The sequence below is a fragment of the Eschscholzia californica genome, unplaced genomic scaffold, assembly GCF_041429995.1.
Source record: "Eschscholzia californica isolate CP2 unplaced genomic scaffold, dmEscCali1.0.p SCAF_5, whole genome shotgun sequence".
Taxonomy (NCBI): Eukaryota; Viridiplantae; Streptophyta; class Magnoliopsida; order Ranunculales; family Papaveraceae; genus Eschscholzia; species Eschscholzia californica.
The window spans coordinates 33,835,667-33,854,132 of NW_028238472.1; the positions used below are offsets into that span (position 1 = coordinate 33,835,667).

Sequence of the window (18,466 nt, forward strand, 5' to 3'; positions counted from 1 at the left end):
CTTTCGAAAGTTAATAGAAATGAAATCTAAGTCGACCAAACCACACAAATGCTAAAAATCTCTTCACTAGTAATCAAGACTCGAAGTGCACGTGACCAGCCAATATGAGTGTCATTTCGGTTCTGAAAAGACAAGACCTCGATTACTTTCTCAATACATTTCGCCTCTACTGCTGCCTCACGGTCATACACTCAAAAATTAAAGTCACTCAGAAATGGCTCACTCAATGTGCGAGTATGAGTATGAACGAAAACTCAACACATTACAAAAGATGGACTAAAATTTTCGTAAACGACTGATCTCATAGAAAGGAAACAACCACTAATACGGAATGGGGAAGCTAACCAACTCTTCTCACCTGATCAACTATCTAACAATGCTTCCTAGAGGTCAATAGACTATATTGAGTGATGTGACTAGAACTCCTGAGAACTCGACGTCTTCAAATCTTCAAGAACTACTTCAAGGGATAAACACAAAAACAAAACTACACAAACATTTTTTTTTTTTTTTTTTTTTTTTTTTTTTTTTTTTGATTTTTCTATTTCTTTCTTTTTTTTTTTTTTTTTTCACAGACTCTGGTAATAACAAACTCAAATACATAAAGAACTTTCTTGACATTATTCTTTCCTTGGGTATAATTCTCTTCATTTTGCTTCATGCCTTATTCTCAGGGTTCTAACATATGGATTTCTATCTTCCTCTAGTTGACACTGTTTTCAAGTTTCTCAGACTACAAGAGAAGGTTTGCTTCCTGAGGACATCCCTAGTGGTTGTAAAATTTTGAACTCAGGAGATCAAATGAGTTCTTCTTTTAATATTGCGAGGTTGAGTAGCTCTTCATTCTACTCAGAATTAGCTCAGAAGAGATCACTCAAAGCAACAAGAAAGGCTCAGAATCTCACATAGGTAAAGTCTCCACTAATGATTGATTAAGTTCTCTTAGAAAAGTCAACTCTTCACCTATCTAACACTCACATGGCTAGTGCACAAACAACTTCAAGACTCGAAATTCGTGGAAAAACCTTTAGCAAACGGATAGTCTGACAAACTAGACTCTATAACTATTAACAAGCAAAAACAACTAAACTCACATTTTCAATCCAAAAATTTTTAAATTTTGAAAAAATTTTGAACCCTTTTGAATTTTTGAAATAAGGACTTAGCAAAAAATTCATTCCCCCTCAAGATTTTGGCGCCGCTGCCGAGGATTAAGTTTTTAATTTGTTTTAATCTTGGAAAGTTTTTATATTTGGTAAGTTTTGAATTTTTGGATACTTTGACTTGCTTCTCTATTTTTGGTTTGTAGAAACTAAGGAGCTGAAGAGGATGTGCAACAAGGAAAGGAGTCTGAAAGAAGAAATTTACATTTTTTTTTATTTTGGTGAGTAAGAGAGACTTTAGACTTTTTTGACTTTCTTTTTGGATTTAAGTTTTGACCCTAATTTAAAAGGGCTAAATTATAACCGAAACCAAAGAAGCCTCGGGTTCGAACACTTGAGGGAAGAGTAGCCCGGACCGTCTACAAAGGTCATCGCCCGTCTTGAACGGGAGGTAATTTCTTGATCACCCACGAATCCCCTGTCAGTGGGTACTTGTGTTTGTTTTGTGTGCCTCATTGATTTGACGAACTATTTATTTTAATCGTCTTTAGTAAGGACACAAACCCCATTACAATATAGGAGTCAGATTTCATCACCGATCTCTTGCCCATTTAGGAAACAACGTTGCGAATCCTAAACCTCACTTAAAACTAAAATCTACTTTAGACATCAGCCTCTAAGGTATCGAGCTCATAGGATCTTTGAAACAATTCAGGAACTCGATTTTTATTTGGCCACTCCTAAAAGGAAAGTGTCACTCAATTCTTTAAAAGGTCGCCTCGAGAAGAGAAAACGTTACCGAAGGTAGGACGATTATCACAAAGTTCATCGTTGGTTGTCTCCAATAATTGTTTGACCATAGTACTTTGACGGAGTAACCCTCATAACAATCATAGTTCAAGCTTTGTTACGAAGTAGGAGCTGTCTAGACTTGATGGGCCTAGAAGGTTACCCTAAAAGGTCTCCACCCGCAAGTATACAGGCGTCAAGTAATAATTCCGGTAAGACCAGGTCGATCCGCAAGGACTAAGTGAAACCTATTATAAGACTTAGAAGTTGCACGGTTTTGTTTCTGAAATTGATTTGATTTTGGTGATAAAATAATAAAATACTAAAACAAATAAAAGAAACGAACTCAAATGGGGGAGAAATCTAGGATTTTATAATCCATCTTAACACTCTCTAATGAAGACCTAATCATGCATATCTTTCGTATCACTCAAGTATTGGTAACCTATCATACCAATCCCCGAAAAATAATCAAATTAAGACCGAATAAAACTAAAGTCTAAATTCAAAGTTTCGAATTTATCGAACCCTCTTGTCTTTTGAAACCCCATGGTCATGGCTAAAAGTTATACCCCATCCCCAAACTTAAAACTAACATTGTTCTCAATGTTTCAACCATATACTCAACAAAAGATAAGACATATTAATCTAAAGAGAAGAATGGAAAGATATTACCATTGCCGGAGTCGATAAAAGATACTACTACCGAGACTCGTGTATGAACAGGTTCCAAGTTGATGTCGAGCTCGTCGCCATCCCCAAACTTGGAACAAACCATGCCTCAGAAGCAAAATAAGCAAGAAATGCTCCTATGATCAACAAGAAATATGAGAATGAAGCACATAAGATCATGACCATAAAAATGATCACTAACGCGGGTAAACAAGACTGCATTGCGGTATGCAGGTAGCCGTTGATTCTCTTGCTTTCGCAAGAGCACGAGTTCTGTCTCGTGGAGGGTTTCCAGAGATGATACCCACAAACATCAAGACCCATCTCAATCAGTCAAAGATAATACAATAAGAGAGGGAAATTTTGGGGGTCAACCCAAAGAAAGCTATAATCGTCTCACAAAAAGATAAAGAAAATGAAGTGCACATGAGACGATAGAAGAAAATAAGCCATCCCCAAACTTAGTGGGAGCACAGTCCACTAAGTAGGCATAAATACAAGGAGCGACAACGAAGAAGTCATCAAAAAGATCGACATACACGTGAAGGGTCAAAATATCAGTCGAAGGCAAAAAATCATCTGGAAGCTTAGTGGACAGAATATCCACTATGTCCGTAGACGTCTTCGGAAAGAAGTCTGAAATGTCCCAAAAGGGATCAACAACCGAGTTGAGATCATGTGGAAGGTCAAACTAGACTCTAAGGGTAAGGCAATATGCTCAGGGTCCAAGTCAAGGTCCATGGTTTCCTTGGGTAAATAGTCTGACAAACTAGCCAACATGTCTCTAACTACTACGTCATCAATATCCTCAAAGACATCTAGAGCCTCACAGTCAGTTATAATATCAGGCCTTCCTAAGATTTCATCTAATACTGATTCTTTACAAGTGTCAAAAATCGGATAGTTCATAATCGTGTCATCCTCAAACTTGCTCATAGAGCCATCATCTTGAACAACAAAGTCTGGTAGAGTCCTATCATAATGAGACGATAAAAGTCGAGGTAAAGACGAAACAAGGTCATCAATATGTTCGGGCTCCTGGGCCCTCTCAGTAGATTCATCGACATTTAACTTAGTATTAGGGTTAGACGTATTATCCTCGTCATCGTACCTAGTACCCTCTTGAGTTTGGGGTGGTGAAACCCCTTCCTCATCGATGAATAACTCTGACTTAAGCATCTTTACCTGTTGAGTCAATAACTCAATTGTCTGATGGACTTCTTGCCTCATTTGAGTATCTGCCTCTACAAATTGTGAGATCATCTCAATAATACGACTCTCAAACTCTGATTGGGGTCTATCTTCAAGAGTCTCTTCATAATAAGGCTCAGAAGTGTAACTAGATGAAGACTCTTGATGATAACACCCACCGTACATACTAGGATCATACCTGTCTCTAAAGTCATTGGTCTCAGAATAGTGTGGACTATAAGGTCTCTCATACATATTTGGTGTCAGACCATATCCATCACTAATCTGACCATCTCTATACATCTGTCGGTATTCTGCTAGTGTCATACGAGATCGATCAAGTTCAGATGGTCTATTCCTCTCACTAATCGGATCATCTATACACTTTCGTTGATAATCTCCAAAGGTCATACCAGGTCGATTAGGCTCAACTGATCTATTCCCCTCATTAATCCGTCGGTATTCTCCTAAGGTCATATCATCGGGTAATGATGGAACTCCTCAGATCAAGGTCATCATCATCATCATGGAATGACTAACCGTTAGAATAACGTGCCATGATCTCACAATGTTCAAGGAACTAACACACAAGATATAAATGCAAACTATCCAAGCAATCACACACAAGTAAGAAATAAAGAGATAGAATACGATACTAGCGAATGCTCCTCTCGCTTCGTTCTTCCTTTCCGTAAGCTTTCCGTAAGCTGTCTGATTCCTTTCCTTCGCTCCTATTTCTCTTTTTGGTTTTTTTTTTTCGTAAAGTAGTTCCTGAAAACACGAGGAAGTAAGAAACTACGAAAATAAAGAAAAATGTCTAAGTTAACAAATAACACTAAACTAATGAACAAAACAAACAAACAATATCCAAACTACTAAACCTATCCCCGACAGCGGCGCCAAAAACTTGATAGGCCTAAAAGGTTACCCTAAAAGGTCTCCACCCGCAACTATACGGGCGTCAAGTAATAAACCGGTAAAACCGGGATCGATCCTCAAGGATAGGGAGGTAATTCGAATACCGAAAAAGTCTAGCCCACCGATCTAGGTGTCTATGACTAACTAAGACTAAAAATGAAAAGATGATAATTGGGTTTTTGATTGGTTTATAATAAATAAACAAATAAAACGAACGAATCTAAAAGTGAGAGGTGAGAGGGAATGGGAGGAAGATCGAATAAGAATCGAGTGAGAAGGGTACTTCGATCCACAAAATCGATATTGACTAGTACTAATTATCTATTGACATGCAAGTTAGTTAACTTCACCCACATTGACAATCATAAGCATAATATGTCAAACCAAGCATAGTCGATCAAAAGTCACTAAGCATCGACTTTCAAACTAATAATATAATATCAAATGAGTTGACAATGATCAAAGTATGACAATCTTAAGCATAGTACATCAAACTAAGTATAACCGATCAACAGTCACTAAGAGTCGGTTATCAAATTTAGTACGAACTATCAAATGATATGTCAATAGACGATTACGAACGAGGCTTCTAATTCATAAACTTAGACAAAGTTAATCAAACTAACATATAACACACAATGAATCATTTATCACAAATCAATTCATGCTTCACGAGTATCCGAATACAAAAGTTAGCTAGACATGGCGATACAAATAATAAACGGGATGAAAATAAAGAAAGACATGAGTTAAGGTGAAAATCTCCCTATTCTGATGAGGAGCGAGACTAAGATCGACGGGAAATATATGTGTTTAAGTCGTGTCGATCTCCCTGTAAAAGAATGCAGGAGTCCCCTTAACAGTGTACAATAGGTGTCCTCTCAGCAGAACTTGATCTCCCCTTAATAACAGTGTCTTCTTCTTCATCAAAACAAAACCACCATGAAAGCTTAACCTAGCTTTCTCTCACTAAAAATTCAGTACTAAAGCAAAATCAAATCATAGGGGAAGCAAGACAATCATATATGGTGTAAAAGCCCTAAAATTTCCGGCCAAAATAATGCCCAGAACTAGCCCAAATTGCTCCGAAAAGGTCTGATATTTCCGGCCAAACCCTCGTTGTCCCAGGCTACTGCTCCTTGTCGGTTGTTGCTAGATGTGTCCACAGCCAAGTCCCGTGCTCGTACGGGCGAGATAAGCTTCAGATCTTGATGATCTCGGCTAAGAAAGCGAGACCCGAGCTGCTGTATTCTAACCGACCTGCTGTTCCAGTGATGTATTCCCGAGCCGGCGTCCCAAGCTTCCCTTGAAGAACCGAGCTGCTCCAATGGCTATTTGAAGATACTGTTGTCCGTTTTTGATCCCTGTCCCATGCTTCCCAATGAGTTCTTCTCGCCGGCCAAAGCTATGGCCGACCAGTGTGGTGGTCGGCCAAGCTTTTGACCTACTGCTTCTTCTTCCCCTTTTTCTCTCTAGCTTTTCCAAGCTCCAAACCCTAAAACTCTGTCTCCCGTGATGAAGTCAGCCCCTTTCTCTTTTGTCTACTCCCACTAAACCTTACACTTGGTCATAAGTTGACTTGGGCCCTTTATGTGGGGGTGCTGATAAAACTTCACATTTCTCTTCTTCTTTGGGACATTCGACTTTGGGTTGGGCTTTGCCTCTCATTTAGAAAATAAGGGAGTGCCTTTAACTTTGTCTCTACTTCCTCTAATTTCCAGAGAAGACAAAAATACCCTTCGACTTATTTCTTCCGTAATTTCTTCGCCCGAACTCCGATTCGACTTCCGTTTTCGTCGTTGGGTTCACCATAGACTCCACTTGATATCTAACCTCTGATGTTCACAAAATCACCAAAATACCCCTGGCTCTCTTTCCTTTTCGTCTCTTCCACATGAGATGAAAATGTCATAAATACTCCGTTTTATTCCGAACGAAGCATCAAACTCCAAATAAGGTACCTACCAAGAAAAACACATAAATAATTAGAAATAAAACCCGAAACGAACTTACTCATCCAAGTTAAGTGAGCCAAATGTGGCATTTTAATGCCACACCACTGAACATAATAGTGCACCATGTTTCAAAAGACTTCATCTTAGATAGTTGGCGATGGTTATTCACGTAACGGATGCTTTACAATATCACAATGACATGCACATGTTGTTGCATGAAGTTTGGAAAATATAGGATCACATAAATAAGTTGTGTTTCCCATAATGCACCATAGTAATAACCACATTAAAGTATAAGGATGACTTGAAAATATTAAAGGTATTAGCATTGAGACCATGAAACGACCTTGCATCAAAATGAATGTATTGTGTCTTCATGATCCAATGTTAGTGACATTCTTTGACTTGGATGAAGGACTTCATGAATATCTCAGAAAACACTAATAACAAAATTGTTATTTTTAAAGTTTAGGTGACCTCCTGTTTTCTAATTTTGAAAATTTAATTATTACTTTTCTAAAATCAGCTATGACCAAGTGGGAGAATGTAAGATATTTGAATATTAAGTAATTTAGATTTTATTTTCCCCCTATTTAAATAAACTATAGTTGGTCAAATACAAACAATATTTGATGGACCTTAATTTTTGGTTGTTGCAAACGTAAAATGAGATAAAAGTTTAACCAAGTATAATAGTTGGTTTCCTAATTTAGCTTAACTTCTTGGTGAGTTGACAATTCACTATTGGTTAGTGCATGTCCACTATCCTCGATTTCCCGTAATAGGTTTTGGGAATTTTAGATTTTCTTTATAATAGAAGGGAAGACCCACCTTTCACCCGTACAAGTAAAAGTCTGAAATCCCTTTTGAGATGCTGAAAGTGGAAAGAGAAAGGCGAGGACTTCTTTTGACTACTATTGTTTGTTTCCACATTAAAGGAAAGAGCTCAAGACTATTGGATTGTTAGTTACATCTTCTTTTTAATTGGATTATTATTTAACTATTCTCACCAGACCAAAAGATATGTGATTTATGTTTATTCTTTATCCTAATTTTGTTGATTCATAAATATGGACATCTTCTAGTGCAAGATCCTACTGATTTCAAGTGAAGAAATAAGGTGTTAATCAATCATGAAATTGCAACCAGCTGAACCTATTTATAAAATAACTGTTTTATTATAAGATAGGGAATGCTTTAAAATAAAAGGTGATGAGGATGATTCAAATGATCATGTTAGGTATGACAAAGTACATCATCATAGTCAAATATGATGGATAATTATATATATATATATATATATATATATATATGATCAAACATACTTTAAATAAATAGTCGAATAGGATAAGAAAAAGACTCAGATAGAGAAAAATACTTACTAGTCTAATTATTATATATATATATATATATATATATATGTGAATTATTGCATTGTTTGTTCTTTTCTCTGAATTTATACTCAACAACGTGTTCACATGTTTCGGCGAAGTACTAAGATTTTTATTGTGCTCTCTACATTACATTCTAACTATCTTTCTAATAGAAAGTAATAACACATCTCTGAGGGGCTGAAATCACGAGTCAGGAGTCAAAATAGTCGGACTATTAACGAGAAGTTAAACTGTGAATTGTACTTGTTTATGGGCATTGCCAACGTTCTTATACCTATGAGGTAAATGCAACACATGTCAAGATATGTCCTTAAGACACCGGGGCGGTGCCATCGAAAAGGACTCCGACGGTTCAGTCAGTAAACTTAGGTAAGAAATGACAAATAAAAAAATAGTCTCTGAGATATAACTATCAAGAGGATTGGTTAGAATATGGTGTGACTCTTAGAGTGGTCAGAACTCGATTTCTACAGGTTATGTTGACTAGGTCGAGTTGATCAGCGAACAAGTGATCGTAAAGCTGACTAGCGTGCAAGTGTTACTGGCCTATACCTCATTGGGCGCGCCAGAGCAACCAACAAAGCAATCTATGTAACGTTCGTTAGGACAGTTGTTGAAAGTGCCCTGAATATGGGTTGATATCGGACCCGGTTTGTGACCCGACAACCCACTTACAAGTTTTGGACCCGTTAGCGGAATTGATTACTGAGACATGGCTGATATGCGAAGCAAAGCTCTGAGACAGAGTTGGACTCTAAGATACAGCTGGAATGGGAGCAGAGCTTATGTCGGTTGTAGACGGTAAAATGTCTACAGGTCAGAAAGTCTAACAGTCAACGGGTTGACGGTCAAAAATCTTGTCGGGTCGGATGCTGCGGGAACCGGCTACGTGTCGAAAAGAACCCGCACACAAAAAGAGACAAAAGATCGTTAAGCCTCTGGGACACTGGGATGGTGTCGGCCTAAGGGGGCTCGACGGTCAAGCCAGATACTCGGTCAAATAAAATAAGAAAAGGTAGTAGAGGAGTAATCGTCGTCAAAGTACTTAGGTGTCGCGGCTCGTAGAGTTGTCGGAACAGGTCTCCACGGTAATGATACACTTAATGTAATAAGGATGAAGAGGGTGATGGTAATGGTATCGTGGCGATAACCTCCTGGTTGTAAGTGGGTTTTGCAGTGAGGTGCTGCTCGTAAATTAGTCTTACAATAGCCTTTGGTCGTAAATAGATTGAATGGTGAGGATCTGTAGATGGACGATGTTGATACGCCTAACTTTTTATTGCTAGATGAATAACGCAGAAAAGGTGGTAGTCGTATGGTGTTCATACGGCTAGCTCGATACTGCTAGAAGATGGATCAGACCTTGAAGATAGGGGATGCAGTAAGGAACTGCTCGTATGTGAATGGGGTTGATAACTCCGACTCGTTACTGTTGGATTCGTGATTGAAGCTCTTATCTCCCAACTTCTAAGGTGATAGGTCAGAGACTTTGGGAGGATGTGAAGCTCTTTGAGATGCTTATTAAAGAGTATGTGATCAGTAGAGAGAAGGTGAAGAAGACTAGATTTCTATTGCCGGATGTTGGATGATCTAGTCTGAGTGTAGCATCCTGTATTTATAGTGGCAAAGAGAGGGGGGGTTGTCTTGATGATGACCAGCCGATAACTGATGTAATTATTTCGTGACGTTACTCATGGGAGGTGATTAAGGGATCTGATATATTGACCATCAGATGAGTGTGAGGATATCTTTAGGGACGGCGAAGATGTTACCGCGTGTGCGATAAGCTACTGGCCGATATAACGTCCGTCTTTAAGTAGTAGATACGAAATATTTACCGCCAGTGTGGTTATGGGTCGCGCAATAACTCTCTAGGTGTATGATAGCTTGGTACTCGTGGGCGGCTATCGTGTAACACGTACAGGATATGCTTTATATCGTACTGGCACAGATTCGGTGGCCAGACTAGTGATTGGGGCCATTACCGGGCTTTGTTACGGACCTCATAATTTGCACCCAGCTTATTATCGTGCCTCGCAGATTTTATCCTTACGAAGCGATTGCATACGTATTTTATAGGCACCTCGTTAGGCCAATATTTGCCCATACAATTTGCCCCCACTCTCTAAGTCCGTATGTGGAGTTGGAGAGTAGTGAGGTACGACCGTGCCAGCGGAAGAGTGCGCGTCTCGATCATATTTTATCGGTGGGAATGTCCCCTTGTATCATGACGATTGTCGCTTTGAGATGGAGTGTCTCGTTCGAGTTTTTGACGTGCTGAGTACGGTATCCTGAGAGACGCATTCAAAAGAGGACTTCAGAGGCGTGCCTTGAAGCCAGAAAGAGTTCGCGGAGAGGGGCGATAGTGCGCTGGATGGATGCTTGTAGCATCGGCGCCGGAGTGGATGAGCGCCGAGAACGTCTGACACGTGGCGTTTGCTGGTCATCCCGCTGGATGGATGCCCGTAGCATCGGCGCCAGAGTGGATGAGCGCCTAGAACGTCTGTCGCGTGGCGTTTGCTGGTCGTCTGGGGGACGACCAGCGCGCAAAAGCGCGCCACATGGCGGCCGCTGGTGGTCACGCAGAGCGCTTATGCGCAGACGCGTACCACGTGGCGTCGCCGGCGTCTTGTGCGTCCTTGAGACGATCTGCTCCCTTCTGATGAATTTGATTGTCCGGGAGACGCCTAGTTCGATCTTGTGTTCGTCTCATAAACATCTAACGCTCTGCTGTCCATTTTGGACCTGTCAGCCCATTTCCGAGAGTCCTTGGAGACGCCTAGTTGCGTCTAGAATGCTGACGCGAAGTTATCTGTGATTGTGTTATGTTTGGGAGTTTTCGCCATCAAACCACTTCTCGTAATGGCTACTGAAGCCTGGTGGTCAAAATCATCCGTGTAGGGGCCTCCTTAGCGGGAAGGAGGTGGGTGACACCCCTTGGTTTGGACCTTATAAAAGGGGTGGAGTCAATTATTTTACTTACCATTTGGAGCTTGAAGAGAGAGCTTTTAGAGATTCTTCACTTGTGATCAGGTATTTTTCTTTCTCCTATTTAGCTTTGTTGAGTTCTTTGGTTGTGATTCTAGTTGTTATTGAACTGTTGTTCAATTGATATTGAACATTCATAGTGTTTGATCTTTAAATTAGTTTCTTTATTTGTCGGAATGTGTTATTGAGATTTCATACCTTGAGCTAGTTATTGCTAGGTTCGATACCTTGAGCGAGTTACTACAAGGCTCGATACCTTGAGCGAGTTGCTGCTAGGCTCGATACCTTAGCGAGTTCCTGCTAGGCTCGTTACCTTGAGCGAGTTGCTGTTGTGCTTGATACCTTGATTGAGTTACTGCTAGACTCGGTACCTTGAGCGAGTTACTGTTAGACTCGATACCTTGAGTGAGTTGCTGTTAGGCTCAATACCTTGAGTGAGTTACTGTTAGGCTCGATACCTTGAGTGAGTTATCGCTGGGCTTGTTAGCTTTATGTTTGTTTAAATGCACACCTCAAGCTAATTACTGCTATAATTCTTTGACCTGAAAGCTTTTGTCGTATTTTAGCCTTAGTCGTTGTAGGGTTTGAAACCTTGTCCATTTGCCCTACAAACTTCGCCTTTCGAGATGAGTCACCATCAACATGGTAGTTCTTCTAGCCTGACTCTTGCGCCAGAGCCTTCTGAATTCTGGCAGAAGATGGTGCACGAACGCGCATCCTTGAAGCGCTTATCTCTAAACCCGGCTTTATCCATCACAGAGGACGGACTGCGGGATATTCGATTTATGTTTAATATTCCCGAATCTATAGAACTTAGACTTCTGCAGGCCGACGAGCTAGTGTTGGGGTTTGTACGTATCTAATACTTCTAATCATCTAACTAACGTTGTAAGCGGAATCTCAAACATCATATGTTTAACGCTAGCTAACCAGGATCATATGCATTAACTAATAATGAACTAGAAACTGAAAGTAAAATACCTGTATTCGCTTTCCCACGAACTAGATTCCAATGACTTTATCTCGAAGAAGATGAGAGCTCCAATTGTCGCTCCTCTACTTAAGACACCGAGTAAGTGACTTGATCTCCCTTCTTTGTTGTCTGCTAGGACTCCATTCAAGGTTGAGAGGAAGAACCCATTCCTCTTTCGACTAATTAGATAGATTGAAAGCTTTTTATCTAAATCATCTCTCTCCACTTAGTTGTATATTGTGAGAGAGAAGCTGTTTTCTCTTGAGAAAAATCCAACCCTTTTTCTGAACTCTAATGACCTTTATACAGAGAAGCCCTAATAGGAGTCTCACTCAAATTAGGTTTCAATAAGAGTCTCAGAAAAGATAAACTCATCACAACCCTATCTGATTGGAAATTAAGGTTTCCCCAAATATTGGTATGGCCGGTCACTTAAGCCCATTAATGGGCTTGGCCTGGCCGGCCCACTCCCACACTATGGCCGGTTCTGATCAACCCATTACTGGGCTTGATCTGGTCGGCCCGTAAGTGGGGTTTCCACTTTTTCGGGCTTCTCTTTCGAGCCCAATTCTTTCTATCTTTTGGCACTATGAGACTGGATCATATCCATCTATAGGCAAGCTCCCACTAGTCAACTCTCTCTGATCAAGCCACCACTATTTGGTGTAACCCGTTGTAGGATCTGGTCTATGTTAGTCGCGGATTACCGAAGTAACCCGACGATCGTATGCGGCTTCTAGCTAAGCATTACGACCCCTAATTGGACCGGACTAGATGATCTTCCGCCTAAAGTCATCATTATCCTAACTGACAAATTGGGCGCAATTCCACTTTGGTCGAAGGACACTCCTTCGGAAGGACACTCCTTCGGAAGGACATCTCCTTCAGACCGCAAGGATATATCCTTCAGCTAGTTGATGAGGATCATGGCGGTTGGATCGCGTTTTACATGATTCCCTTCTTCATGGGGTCCAGGTTTTCCGTCCCCCGTTTGGTGCATGGGATTTTATATCACTACGAGATAGCTCATTCGCAACTCATGCCTGGCGCGTGGAGGCTTCTACTATGCTTGGAGGTGTTGGCCTACCTACACAACGTAGAACTATCGGCTAGCGATGTTATTCGTTTCTATTACTTGACGAGTCACTCTCGGAATTATGGTCGTTATGGTTTCAAGTTACGAAAACCTAGTGCACACTTAAGGTGATTGGGATATTTCCACCCGATATAAGGTGTGTGAGTGTGTGTCGGGGGGAGGGGAGGTGATATTACACCCACTTGCACCATTTTCTTTACATCCACCACACGTAACACCAGTTCTCAAAAAAAGGAACTGGAAGGCTTACAGTCTGGCTAACTGGAAGGCTTACAGTCTGGCATGTTCCTACAAACGTACACAATTTATTTCTATCAACCACATATAACTCCAGTTTTTAAGAATCACTTATCCCGGTGTGACAAGAAATTCCAATGAGAAGAAATATTGGAATATGTGTCCATCATCTAATTTTAGTCCTAAAAACATATTCGAGGTCGCTACATCGGTGGGCGTGAAGCTGACTATGGTGACTACAAAATTATAAAAACATAATTTGGATCTTTCCAATGACAGCCCATAGGAGTTGAAATAAGAGGGGATTTGGCTAGAGTGTAGAAGGAAACAACTCTAAAAGTGAAGCTTAAAAAACTCTGAAGCTTCAAAGAACTAAGGTAGTTGGTTGCTTAATTTATTGTCCTATAAAAGTGAGAGCCCAAATCTGACTCCACTTCTAAATTGAGTCAAGTCAGATTTCGGGCTGTGTTTTTTTTCTGCCTCCGCCGAATGGTTGATGTTGGTGGATTTTCAACCGATTGATTCAAATGATTCACATCTAGACAAGTCGGAATAAGAAAAGAAAAACACCACATAAGACTAATTAAACAAGTAATGGTCTCCAGCCTCTGAGACTTTTTGATAGTTCTATATAACATTTATCACAAGTAACATCCGTCTTATAGTTTTCATCTTTAGGAGCAAATATCTCTGATTACTCAAAGATCTCTTTTATGTTCTAACATCTTCATCAAACATATATAGATATAGTTGGGAACACAAGCCCATAAAATGGAAGAACATGCCAATTTCACTTTACCGACTGACCATTTCAACGTCGGTATGATCATTTTGTTGTAGTTGAGAGGAAACAAATTTTCGGAGTCCAAGAGTCCTCCATCAACCACAATATTTTGCCCAGTGATGCAACTTGACTCGTCAGATGCAAGAAATAGGGCCGCCTCTGCTATATCCTGAGCCTTCATAACTATCCCTTTCAGGTTCACTCGAGCTGACACGTGAGCTTCAACAAGCCCTGGGTCCAATCTTAACCATTTCAACCCTGGGACGAAACAAGTCAATGGAGTTGCAATTGCGAAAGGAGAAACACAGTTTACTCTGATCCCATACATCCCTAGCTCGCGAGAAGCCGAACGGACCACACCTAAAATTGCGTGCTTAGAAGCAGTGTAAACAACTGGGCCTAACCCACCTCGACTAGCTGATGCACTCGCTGTGCATATGATTGACCCACGGATTTTTCGTGCAACCATAGCACGGGTTGCGTGCTTTAAGACAGCAGCACCACCACAAACATTGATAGCCATTATGTTGTCAAATGCATCTAAGTCCATCTCAAAAACACTAAGCATGGGTCCTAAAATCCCAGCATTGCTATATACAATGTCAAGAGTACCATACTTGTCTAGGGCATATGCAACCATCTCTTCTACTTGTTTTTCGTCCCTAACGTCGCAATGAATGTAGCAAGCTTTGTCTACACCAATGGAGGCCACTACTTCATTACCCAATTCATCTTGGACGTCCACGATCACAACCAACGCACCGTTCTCTACAAATAACCTCGCCGCTGCTTCACCTATTCCACCGGCTGCCCCTGTGACAATGGCAACTTTGCCTTCCAACCTATTACGTAGTTACAAGTACAAGAGAGTAAAAGTGTGAGATAGAGAGTGGGAGAGTTATATAGAGAAAAAAAATGTTAGTACTTGATTAAGAATACATGGTTTTAATTTGATACTAGCATGTTTACAGTTTCAAATATATGCATCTAGACTTGTCATAGTCAATTAAATATAAGAAAAGAGTTTGTAATATTCTATACCCATCTATCTAAATGAAATTATGAAGGGGTATTTGGGGTTACACCTTCAGATCAATTGGCACATGTGCCACTGTCCGAGGTATTGTAAAATAATCCTAATATATTTAGAGGGTGATTGATTTTTTAGCACTTATAAGTGCTACCACTTACTAAGTGATAATCACTTGTAAGTAATATGACGTTTGTTTTCTAACACTTCTAAGTGCTTGATTTTTGTTTTTATATCAATTCTATATGTCATGAAAATGAGTAATTGTTTTTTGGTCTTAAAGTATTTACATATTAGCATTTCATACTAATTTATTATGCTCGCGAGTTTGGATACAAGAGAATTACGGTTTATGAATACTTTATGTTGAAAATATTAACCTCAAGTAACTAAAAATTATGAGGAGAAAGAACTTACGTTGCATCATGGTGTTTCAGTGGTTCCGTGATTAATGAAAGAAGAGATGTGAAAAAAATTTAATAGAAAACCTTAGGTGAAGGATGAGTGAAAAAGGAAAAAGGTCATTGATAAAGTTATAAAAAAATTTTTTACTTATCAATTGTTTAAGATTTTCTTTTTAGTTATAATTATATTGGTAATTATTATATTGGTAATTATTATATTCGGTAAGGATAAAAAGTCTTTTTTAACACTTAGAAAGTAAGTGCAAAAAAATAAGCTCCAAGTTGGAGCATCATGGAGATGTAATGAGCACGATAACCGCCTAATTTAGAGCCCGACAAATTATTACATTATTCATAGCCTAAATTACATAGGATAAATCTTGATGGCAACTGCTTCCACCGAGACTCGATCCCACGACCTCATGGTCTTAAGAGGGGTGTCCAACCGTTACACCAAAGGGTGGTGGACATTTTTTTTTTCGCACTTACTTTGACCCCACTTACAAGTGATATTCACTTATTAAGTGAAAAAACAAACGGTCCAAAATTGTCGGCTCACACTTATTAGTGCAAAAAATCAAACATCCTCTCAGTGAAACCCAGATTATGAGTTGGATCAAATTGATTAAAAAAGCCTTGTTAAATCAAGTAAAAATCAGAAAAAAAAAAATAGTTTATGTAGTGAGAATTTGTACTAACTACCTTGAGTTATGAATCTTAAACAAACCCCATTAAGTAACCGGCCCAAAGATGTTGTTCGGCCATCTTCATTTATACATGTATTGAACTGACTAGGTTTGTACTTACAGACCTACTCTTTCAGTAGTGGATACATTCATCATTATGTGTTTGAGATCTGGTTAGTTTAGGCTTTGGGAAAGATTGTGTACATGAGTTTGAGTTCTTGACTGATGGAAATGAATGAATGAGAGAGAAAGAGAGAGAGAGAGAGTTTATTACCTGAGCTTGGACATGACTCAGGAGATGAACCCCCCTTGTGAACCGGAAGGCCTTGTTGATGAAAGAAGAAGAAGAGAAGGATGTTTCTCTCACAGGGCAATTTGTGATATAACTAATAAGAGGGGTTTCTGTACCCAAGGCATTAATATTTTCAACCATCCGGTAGAGGCATTGAAATCAATAAGATTTCTTATAGTAAATGGGAAGTATTGCAATATTAAGATCTTGGTAGTTTTATTGGAGCCCCCCATTACTCGTGTACGGGCCTTTATAAAGTCCACTTCTATTGACAATTGTGTGATAATTGGGGCGCCTAATTACACTTCCCTTATATCTTTGGTAAGACTAGGGTATATCCCGTGCCCTAGGGCACGGACACTTGTATCAATCAAATGTTACGAAATTTATTGTTATATTAAGAGAGAGAGAGAGAGAGAGAGATTTTTATTAGTTATTATTTTTTTGTATTATTTTTTTTCTTTTCTCTTTAATTACTTATAATTTTATTGAGAGAGAGAGATTTTAATTTCTTTTTTAACCCTTGAAATTTATTTTGTTTCTTTTTTTCTTAAATTAAAATTTTTATTTCTAAGAAGGAAAAGATCATTATTTTTTAAATAGGTAACTTTATTTCTACGAAGGACTATATTTTAAATTTTGAGAAGGGCTTCTAGACAATATCCTTTATTAAAAAAGGATGTTTGTCCCAATCATCGTTTTCCCTTCTGTTTTATATAATAGATATTAAGATGTAAAGTTATTTCTTCGATTAGGGGTGAGCAACGGGAGGTTGTCGACCATTTAGGGTCAAGTCCAAGGCCGAACCAATGAACGGTGGTTTGGCTAAATCATCGATCGAAGTCGAGTTGACCAAATCGTTAACCGACTTCTTTCGGCCCGGTTCAGTTTGATTCGACTGAGCTCGTCGGTTGGTCGGTGTGGCCGGAATCGATTACCCAAATCAAACATGAGAAAAAAGTGAACTTAAGTTAGCAGAATCGAAGTTAAAATTTAAAGTCAGTCCTTGTGCTATTATAGATTTAAAGTAAGTCTTTAACCAAATCAGTCTTTTCTAGTAAAACAAATGAAACTTGTAGCGTTTTGGAGACATTTTAGAGAGAGGGAAATTAAAGTAAGATTCCTATCAAAATTGGGATTTGGTAGGATTCAAGAATCCTTGGTCTATTTTTTTTTTGTTGAAAGAATCCTTGGTCTATTTGGCTACCAAGAATCTTAGGACTCTTGAATCCGCAGGATTCCTAATTTGAAAATTTGTATTGGACTAAAATCCTACCCTACCCCGTAGGATTTGCTAGGATTTTGGACTCTAATAAATCTGGATTTCAAGCTTAAAATCACAAAAAAATATTTCCTTTTACAAAATAATTATTTTAAAATTATTTTTTTTCAAAAATGGTCTATACCGAAAATCATTTTTTCCTTCAAAAAATCATTTTTTTCCCCGAAAAGAGATTTTTTCCAAAAACTGTTTTTCTTTCCCCCGAAAACCGATTTTTCTCCAAATTCGATTTTTATCCCGAAACATATTTTTTCTCCAAACCCATTTTATTTTTAACCGAAAATCTTTTTCTTTTTCTCGAAAATTTTTCCCCAAAAAAAAACCATTTTTCAGATAATTAAATTTCCTGAAAACTTTTTTACTTCATGAAGACCGTTTCCCATAATTGTTTTTTTCAAAGAAAAAACGGTTATCGAATAAAAAAATCGATTTTCGGAAAAAAAAAAATCGTGAAAAAGAAAATGTTTAATAAAATCTCGATTACCGAAAAAAATGATTTCGGGAAAAACAATTCAGGAAAAAATGGTTTTCGAGGAAAAAACGGTTTTCGGGAAAAATTAGTTACGAAAAAAATTGAAGAAACGATTCTCGAAAAAAAATTTATGAAGAAAACGGAGGGTTCTCGATTGAAACGAGGAAAAAACAGCTTTCGGGGAAAATTATTTACAAGAA

The 18,466-nt window shown here is 38.9% G+C and overlaps 1 protein-coding gene across 1 annotated transcript; it reads right to left on the bottom strand.

Annotated features, from left to right (window-relative positions):
• Positions 1–13,899: 13,899 nt before the first annotated feature.
• Positions 13,900–16,702, bottom strand: LOC147538750 (short-chain dehydrogenase reductase 3b-like). Its single transcript, XM_086643341.1, has 2 exons — positions 16,495–16,702; positions 13,900–14,942 (listed from the first exon to the last, which is right to left on the bottom strand). Exons 1-2 carry the CDS (start codon positions 16,506–16,508, stop codon positions 14,015–14,017), a joined length of 942 nt encoding a protein of 313 aa, XP_086499467.1. The 5' UTR covers positions 16,509–16,702; the 3' UTR covers positions 13,900–14,014.
• Positions 16,703–18,466: the final 1,764 nt, after the last annotated feature.